Source organism: Osmia bicornis, chromosome 15 (genome assembly GCF_907164935.1).
Source record: "Osmia bicornis bicornis chromosome 15, iOsmBic2.1, whole genome shotgun sequence".
In the NCBI taxonomy this organism is placed as follows: Eukaryota; Metazoa; Arthropoda; class Insecta; order Hymenoptera; family Megachilidae; genus Osmia; species Osmia bicornis.
This window is the reverse complement of record NC_060230.1, coordinates 1,226,822-1,236,322: the sequence shown is the minus strand read 5'-3', so window position 1 is coordinate 1,236,322 and position 9,501 is coordinate 1,226,822. Positions and strand designations below refer to the sequence as shown.

The 9,501-nt window shown below is 41.3% G+C and overlaps 1 protein-coding gene across 6 annotated transcripts; it reads right to left on the bottom strand.

Annotated features, from left to right (window-relative positions):
* Positions 1-90: 90 nt before the first annotated feature.
* On the bottom strand, positions 91-9,153 carry LOC114872834 (voltage-dependent calcium channel subunit alpha-2/delta-3). Of its 6 annotated transcripts, XM_029180494.2 has the most exons (13): positions 9,067-9,153; positions 8,674-8,755; positions 6,771-7,033; positions 5,994-6,430; positions 5,604-5,923; positions 4,550-4,810; positions 4,263-4,391; positions 3,429-3,790; positions 2,982-3,186; positions 2,046-2,634; positions 1,621-1,976; positions 1,037-1,333; positions 91-958 (listed from the first exon to the last, which is right to left on the bottom strand). In XM_029180494.2, exons 1-13 carry the CDS (start codon positions 9,147-9,149, stop codon positions 665-667), a joined length of 3,678 nt encoding a protein of 1,225 aa, XP_029036327.1. In that variant the 5' UTR covers positions 9,150-9,153; the 3' UTR covers positions 91-664. The 6 variants fall into 6 exon arrangements, with proteins under 6 accessions (XP_029036327.1, XP_029036328.1, XP_029036332.1 ...); XM_029180495.2 differs by lacking the exon at positions 4,263-4,391; XM_029180499.2 differs by lacking the exons at positions 8,674-8,755; positions 9,067-9,153 and adding an exon at positions 8,056-8,537.
* Positions 9,154-9,501: the final 348 nt, after the last annotated feature.

The following is a 9,501-nucleotide window of genomic DNA, read 5'->3' as shown; positions in this document are numbered from 1 at the left end:
TTGGAATTAGAAGTTTGTTAAATAAATGTTGGAAGAGTTAGTTCAATTTGATGTTGGATTCTGGAGTTCCATGTAAATATAAACGATAGCTAAGTTTAAGATAAAATTTTATTAAAGTTGAAAGCGAAAATGTTACAACTTGACCAGCAAACGAGATATAATTCAAATAATCGAGGGGAGGAACAAAGTAGTTTCTAGGGCAAGCTCCTCTCACCCTATCAACAGACCTCACGACGCCGCCAGAAAATTCTATCTCGCGTGGGTGGAAGGATATTTCTTCAGGCTTTATGGTTCCTCTCCTTAGCCACGATCGATTTGATCTCGGATGTCTTTGGTTCATAAAAAAAGAACGAGTTCATCCGAATAAAAATTGCAATGATCGTTGTCATAAATTTCATATTCCTATTGAAACTACCAATTTCAGTTTAATCGTTTGCTTCATTCAAATTCTTCTCAGAAACCGTAGAAAATAATTATACTTTTCCAATTTGTCTTATCTAAAGTAGAATATATATATTTAAAAAATATTTTATACTGAATAAATGTTCATAATTTAATGATATAAGAAATGCATTGTTAACATGACTAGAACTTCTCTCTCTTCGACATTGATTTTAAGAGAATTAATATCTTCGTAGTTGCAGATCGAGTATTCTTATCTCGGTTACCCGAAGGTACATAAAATTCTAGCAACAATAGTAGAGACGAGTAGCAAAGAAACGGTCAGTCCCGATGCTCCTCCGCAATCCTCAATCTCGTACTCCAAGGGATGCTCGGTGAAACAGCCCTCCAGGCGCCTCCTCTTAAGATCGTTCAGCGGCATTTTATGGCAAGGCGCGCTTTCTGTGCCATTTGTGTACTCGAGCGGGGATATGTTCACGGGTGTTACTTCTAATCTCTTGTAACAGGTTGGGTACATCGCGTCCACGACGACCAGCAATAAATTAGTATGAGGTACCTGTAAATCGATTACGATCGTGTCAAAATTTTCGTTAATTAAATTACAAATAAAGAGATGGTGGTGAAAGACGTTAACCCTTCGCGCGTAGAACGGCCTCGAACAATAATCCGGATGATCGGTGATCCCCATACCAGCGATCGTGTTGTTCATCATGTACAAAATTCTCTTCTGATCGCAAGGATAATGGTAGAGATAGAGCCGGGGCGGCGGAGGAGGATCCGGGGCGTCCTCGTCGAAGTGAACTTTGGCGTGGGTGGCTGGCAAATTCAAGAACTGGGTCGTGAACCACGTCAGACGCAGCAGAAACCAGACCAACAGCTTCCAGACGTACATCAACGGGTCGGTCAGTACGTTCGCCGCATCCTCGATACGCTGTGAAACAATTTTTATTCTCGAGATAACGTTTTTCTGCTCGCGAAAACTTTCTCATTTTGTTTATGAAACGTTTCGCGCGAACTTCGATCTATCTTTCGGACAGATAAAACTTTTTCCCATGGTAGAAACTTTCCACGAATTAGAAACACCCTTGGAGCGATGCACGGGCGATGCAACTTTGAAGAACTTTAAAATTATTTCTTTCGCTTCTCTCCGCGGTTTAAAAAGCATAACTTGTACGAAGAGCTTTTGTACTATGATTCGTACAGGAAACAAATACTCACAAGTTCTTCGCACCAAGCTTGATAATCATAAATCTCGACCGGGTTATAGAGACCCTGGCCAACCATAGAATTCATTACTGCCCCCTCCTGTGTCCCCATGAATTGACCGGTATCGTTGTGTGCGTCCGATATCACCACGTAGCCGTTTTGATCGAGCAAGTAGCAATCTATCCATAAGTGGGCGCAGTTCATGGTCGAGTTGCCCTCTTTTGATGTTAACTCAATGAATCTGTTATAGAGATCCGTCATAGGCATTTGAAAACCAATCACTGCTGCTGGAGCTTTTTTGCCACCGTCTTTTGGGAATATTCCAATCGACACAGTTACTATGGCATCGGAGCCTGCTTCCCATGGAACTGAAATTTTATCTTCATCGAATACCTTTTCTTATTTTCATTGAATCTTTAACTTTGCAAGCAAAATACCTGATAGAGAGATGCTATTAGGGTCCTGGATACTCTGGAAAATGGCACCTTTGTACCAAGGCTCGTTGACGGCCCTCCTATGGAGATCACCGAATACAATTCCATCGTCGTCAATGGGCAACTTATTCGTATCCAAATTGTGCCACCTAGTCAAACCGCTCTGAGTGGCGACGAATCTCAGGAATATTCCATAAAGTTCAGCCAGGTATCGTGCACCTGGATCATCCAATACGAAGTTGTCGTCGAAGCTGGCGTTCGTAGCTTTCGCGTCGAAAACCAACAGTTGCATCAGTTCTTTGTTGCAATAATAGTCCTCGTGAGATAAGGTCTGCCTTCCACAATTCGGCACGTAATCGGTTTCATTTTCAGTTATGGAGTAGGCCTCGTATTGCTCCGACCAACGCCAGCCAGGTTTGTTTAACAGATCTAAGAAGTATCTTAATTCTTCCTCAGGGTTGTCGAATTCGTGTCCCTCCAGATAGTGGAACCGACAGTAGACCCAACCGGGGTGAACTCGCCAGTTGTTACCCAGGAAGAACTCTGAGATGTTCACGTTCATGTTCTGGTTCCTACGAATTTCATCCCCTACCTGAACAAAGGAGCCATTCATCTGTAAACTAGCTTAAGAGTAATTTATAATGAAAAGTTTGCTTCTCCGATTCTACTCTAACGATATCTGAAACATACACCAGCCAGTGGTCGCCTCTAAACTCCATTGGTCGTAAAGAATTTCACGTCTTTGATCTTCGTTTAAGAAGCTATAGCAACCCTCGGTGTTTACCACCTGAGGTTGCTTTACGTTCCAAAGTTTATGCACTCCACAATCTCGAGAACGCAGCCAACTCTCGGGATTACCACCTAACTGAGAAATTCTAGGACCCTCTATAAACTGCTGGCAATGCAATGTGTACACCCGATACTTCCAGTAGGATTTACCTTGATCCAAGTTGTGCCATAGTTTGGTATAGCGACCGCAAGACCGAAAGGCGTTCCAGGCAGAGGGGCGTAGAAGTAGTCACGTTTTTCCAGAGTCACACGACGGTTGTCGTCGTAATGCAATTTCACCGGTACCCCTTTCATGCTGCCCCTCTTGTGGTCCACCAGCGCGGCACGAAGTTCCAACACCTCTATCCCGGGGTTCCTGCGCTCGTTTTTAATAAAAGCTCATCTTAGAAGGAATATTTTTTAGGTGTCCATCTCCAACTATATTGATATACGAATTTTTCATATTTAGGGGATGAAACGACCTCTTAAAATTTCAGCTACAACTAGCTATCTTTCCTTGTTAGATGTGGTTCAATATCGTCACATGGTTCATAGATTTATTGCAGTTTGGGTTTCTCTTAGGGAGTTAGAATTCTCCTAAGGTTCTAAGTAAACTACCTTGGTCCACCACCATCGTCCAAGATCTCCACTTCCGTCAGGTCGATGCTATTATAATTCAGCTTCAATCTACCCCTGTAGACAGGCCTCAGGTCCGGATGCAATATCACGTATCCGTTGTTGGACACGATAAAGGCGTATCCATTCACGCCGAGTTTGTACGGCAACGTGAGCTTTCGTATGTCATCAATTGGCACATCCGTGCCAGCCACGCCTAGTAAATTCGCTATCCTTGTCCGGTTGTTGCGATTCCCCTTACGATCGAACACGGGTGTGCTAACCGAGGTGAGAAGCCTATACTCCTGCCAGGCTGTCGTGTTCAACGTAGATGGATCCTGTCGAACGTCCTCGTCCTTGTGGAGCTGTTAAACGACGAGATAAAATTATTCCAAAGGTACACGGTATCATCTCTTACAGCTCTCCTCATCTACCTAGACTAGCGTTAAGAACATACTTGCACGAAAACAGGATAATTTGGGGATATTAAAAGATTCAAGGGGAACCACTGTGCAGTCTCGTTTGCCATTTGCATCGAATGGATATCAAATGATAAAACAAAGGGTAACCATTTCTAATGCTTCATCGTGAATCCCAGGATGATCTAAGTCTGTTTATAAAAAATAAAAATATATATATATGCGTGGTGCATGCAGTCAATTCTATAAACACATGTTTAGGGTAAGAAAAAAAATCGTCCAATCGCAGGGTTCGTCTAGATTTGTCTACTGGGTGAAAATATTACTTTCTAAAGGCAGCTAAATGCCAGAGGAAAGAACACATTGGGAACGACAAGACAGATTTGAAGCTACAGGGTGATTGTTGCTTGCTTTGAACCTGCTGTATGTAGATTTCGTCCTCATTTACTCGCACTCCAAGACGTTTCCCTTTCAGATGCTTTTGAAGCCTGGATCGTTGCTCCTGGTGCTTCATCACAAGCCAAAGCCAAGTGGCGAGTGCTGGATTCTAATGGAACGTGAATTAGAATATTTTCTGTGTATGCCTTGAAACTCTTCAACGTATGAAAGTTTTCTTTTCACTAGTGTACCTAACACTATCCACTGATAATTGGCATGGTTTTTTTTTACAGATTTACTCGAATAAATTTGTTACCATTCTCTTACCGTAATATCGGTATAAGCGTGGGTCCATACGACAGGGTGAACGTCGTCCTGGAGAACCATAGGACGCGCTACTACTGGAATATATTTTAACACCTGTTCCCGAATTTCCTCTTGAGTATGTACGTGTGTGTAGTAACCACGGTTCAGGCAGGCCATCCATTGAATTTCCCGTACTTTTGTTACTTCTTTTCCCAACAGATAAGTGAACACTCTTACGGGTATGTGTGTGTCGTTGTCCTTCCAGTTCCATGTTCTGAAAACCTGTAAAAAAGAATTGAATTTATCTCTGCCATTATACAAATCAATAAGTTACAAATATATGTATATGGTAGGTACTGGTTGTATTTATTAGTCATAGAAGCAACCACGGTACCGCGGTTAATCGCGATGCAACCGTATCGCGCCGGTATTATCGTCAATGATGCGTTTTCTAAGCGCTTGGAAAGCGATAAGGAGGTGCAAGTGAAGAGAAAGAAGGAGGAAGAGAGAGAGTGAAGCGAAGGAGGTGGAAATACTAGAGAGATAAAGAAGAAAAAGGAAAGACACGAAGAGAGAGAAAAAGTAGGAGAGAAAAAGAGAAAGACGAAAGGAGAGAGGGAGAAATAGAGAGACAAAGACAGCTATGATCCTCGCCGGTTCGAGTCGGATCTCATAAAACTGAAGAGCTACTCTCGTCGAGGATAGAGCTGGAAACACGACCTTTTTCCGCGGGGGAAAACTCGCGGGGGGCGAGAACCACTTGATTTCTACCCTATTATCGCAAAAGGTGCAAGTATAGACACTTTGAAAAAGTTCCTCGAAGGTCAACAACTTTTTATCCTAGCGATTGAATAACTTTGAATATCTTCAAATCATTTTTAAATAAAACAGATTAATATCTGTAGGAAATTATCTCGTTCGACACTGTGGTATCATTATCTACTTAAGTATATTTCATTAGAAATGAGCGAGGAAAACGTTAAGCGATTTCATTATAAGATTAAGAGCTGATTATTCGAATTAATACGTTCCGAGGATAATGTAATTTGATTAAAAACGAAATCCTCGTTTTCACCTCGGTTAGATTTCCAGGAACACCATCTGTTACGAGCATGATTAATTGATTACACGGTGTGTCCGCGTCGCACCCTCGCGTTTCTCTATAAATTTTCAGAAGACCAAACGCCCTGTTGAACGCTTCGGTCAGATTGGCAAGACCCTCCGTTTTAACGTCCATTAACGATTTCTTGAACGTGTCCACATTTTCCGGAGTGGCCTGGATCAACATATCCTTGAAGCAGGGCACCATGTCGTACGTCTCGTTTGTGTAACTTAAAACCGTAACGAAATCATTGTTCGATAGGGTGTCCAGAATGGCGTTCACCGTTGTTCTGGCTGAAAATGATAACAATGGAATTGTTAAAAGTTTGTCATTTCGAACATTGAAAAATGAATATTTATCTACCAATAGTTTTTCCCATGCCAGTCATGCTACCACTGGTGTCCATCAAGATCACCATATCCTTGCTACAAGTTGCTGCTTCTATAAACCAGCTGCGTACTCTGCAATCATAAATGTCAGCCCCTTCTTCACCCTCTCCGTCATCATCATCATCTTCTTCCTCCTCCTCTGCGTCCTCATTGTTCTCCGTAGGGTTTGTCCTCCACTGCATGGCAGGATACTGTCTCAACATTCCTGTGACGGAACCGAAATACTGCCAGGATAACGCTGGGTCTGACTCGTAGTTCTGCCGGAAGATGTGGTCGAGAATCTCGGTCTTCTTGATGTCCTCGGCTACGGCGGGTGATAGGTCGTACACGTTCGTTGGTATGTGCACGGAGGAGAAGCTTGTGTTCACTGGTATGTTGTAGAAATGTGAATCCGGCGTCAGCTCCATTTCTCTGCAAATGATTTCAACGGTCAAGTCCTTGTTGAAGTAAGAAACTAATGAAAAGACTTTAACTTCATAGCGTTTCAATCGTTACTAGTTCCTTCAAATTCTAGACTAGATATTTAGACCGGTATGGAATGCTAGACCCAATTCGTAAGTCGATCGTTCGGCCAGGAATCGATACCCGAGACGTTCTCAGCCTAATTCCACTTGATACCACCGGTGGGAATATTCAATCATCACGCATCAAGAAATCTTCATTCGTGATGAGCTACGTTTGCATTCATTCAATCAACGTTTATCCTTAATTATACTACGGTAATAACAGAATGAATATCTTCAACTTAAACCTGTAAACATCAACATTTTTCTCCATGTTCTCCGGAAGTTTCGGTGAACTCTGGTTGATCACAGGGCTGTATTTTCCAGATACGTAGGTGATGTTGCCATTTTCATCGTCCTCCCAGCTTTCTGCTTGTTCCTCGGCCAACATACGGATGCAGGTCACCGCGTCCATCTTCCTTCTGAGCATCCTGCCGACGTTCTCGCTGATTATGCTTACCAATTCCTCCCCGGACTTATCCTCCACTCGCGTGTTCATCGCTTTGTATTTCTGCAATTTATGCGAGATTACAGTTATGCCTCCTTTTTTTTACCTTTGACCTGGATTTCTGTCTCGGTTTTACGCTACAAAGGCCGTGTTACTAATTTCTCGCTCCGAAACCGTTGTTTCTTTTCATACAAGCCCGCCTCGCGTATTCCTATCGCGTTATTTCTCAAGTAATGAACAGAGAACCAGCGAGCGTCATTGTAATCTCAAACTGGAGTCCTTCGATGTATGAAAAAATAGCAACGAGTATCGTAGAAATCAGCATTTTGAGTAAACAAAGAATGTCAGCTGTCCCTCGTCCCTACAATAGTTCAGCTTCCACCTGGTTGATCGACGCAACAGCTGCACTTTCGCATGGTAATAATCTATTCTCGTTACAAAAACGGAACTAATTACTAGACATGATGTATAAGCTTTGGAGAAAGGAACAATGTTTCCCTTGAAGCTTTTCTATTCACTGATTTTCAGCGCAATCTTGTGAAATACGTACGCCCTCCATAATATGATCACGATGTTCTATTTGGGACGTTTAATGGGAGTGATGGCCTTTGCAGGGGTGGGCAAATAGCGGCCCGCCAAGAGAGTCAGAAAAATCCGCCTTGAACCGAAGATTCGTCTCGTATTTAAATAAATTGAATAAAACTGCCACTGGATTTATATTCATTGATTTTTATGGTAGAATTTATACCTTTCTGAAATGCAAAGTTAACTAATCATTTTAAAAGGTGCAGCCCTCCGCTAACCACCGCTTCTACAAAGTGGCCCCCGAGCTGAAACAATTGTCCACCCCTGGCCTATTGTATTACAAATGTTGGCTTGCTTCTATTAATATCGTCACCCACAAGGGATGCGGTCGCACTGCAACGTGATTTCTTTACCGTGGATCACTATGGATCATCTTAAAAGCTACAGTATTTTATCTTACACAGTATATTTCTTATGCAGCAAAACAATACATTGAATAGTGAAATCATTTCAGTATGCAATGTGATTTTGAATAACATATTGAAAGAATCTGGTATTACCTTGACAGCTGAAGAATACCTGTCTAATGTCACACCACTCTTATCAGTTTCAATAAGAATGAATATTTATAAGTACCTACGTTATTTAAAAAAAAAAAAGTGGTCAACAAGTAAATTGTGTATCTTAATATGTCACTGGCGGCATCTGTACGTAAAAGCTGTACCTTCATACTCAACTAGACTCTTCGTATGCAGATCACACGCTATTTCAATTTGCATAATAATATTTTGATTAATCTTTTATAGTCTTGAGAGTGCAATTACATTAATAACATAGGCCTTCGTCAATTATATTATCTCCTGGCAAAAAAAGATAAATTAAGTTATTATCATAAGAGCGACGTTAATTTATCATAGATCGATATGATCATAACATTGTGGAAGTTTATCTCTTCACTTTCTTTCTTCTCCTAAGACTTTTTGTACAAGGGTTCAGTTATTCATTAATTTTCTCATTCTTTTTAAAATAATGCTTCTTTTATCGATCCTCTCTTTCTTTCCCCACTTTTCCAGCTTTTATCTCTGTTAAGTGACAGTAATTACGTACGAAGACGTAAAGATAGATGGATAAAGATAGAGGGAGAGAGAAGAATTTGTATGAATGAAAACTGAGCTCACGTTTAATAATTCTTCGGGTCGTGCCACCTTTTCCGCAAGTTCCCATAATTCGGCACCCAACGTCTCTGCCCATCGCGTTACCCTGCGAAATGAATCAAGAAATATTAACAATTAACAGTAAAAAAAAAATCATAAGAATGTACGTTTAAATTTTTGAATTACCTATCGAAACGAAAAATTGCGATTGTAATCGATTATCGAAAAACGGAATTATAACAATCTACGCCATTTTGAAAAGTAGCACGATTGTATACGTTAGTCGGTACATACGTTTTCCATACGTAAATAGACAATACACCATTAATTTTTATAATCCAATCTTTAATTTAATCTTGTTATCCAAAAAGTAACACCAGGTTAAGACGAAGAATCTTAAATATTAACTTTACTTACGTGTACGAGTCTTTGGCGATGCATCCAGCGCTGAGGATGCAAGCGAAGAAAACGATCGAACATTTATCGATTCTCGGTCGCATCGTTCACGATCGAGATTCACCCCGTCTAACCCCAAAATGATCCTGAATTACTCTGCATCATTTCACTCTCTTTTTTCACAGTGAAAATTCAAACTGCCACAGTTCGCGTTACTCCAACTTTGAAGCTTTCTCGAAGCTCGAGAGGCCGGTGAGATGTTACGATTATTTTTGGTACACGAACGGCGCGCCGTCTCGTAAACCGACGAACCACGTAACTCGGTCTTTCGATGTGTTGTTTCTTTCACGTGGAGCCGTGTAGTATTTATAAAATACTAGCCCTCGGTTAAAACACGGATACTTTTTTAGATTATTTCTTCCTCATATAGTACTAGCGTATATGGAACAACCATGG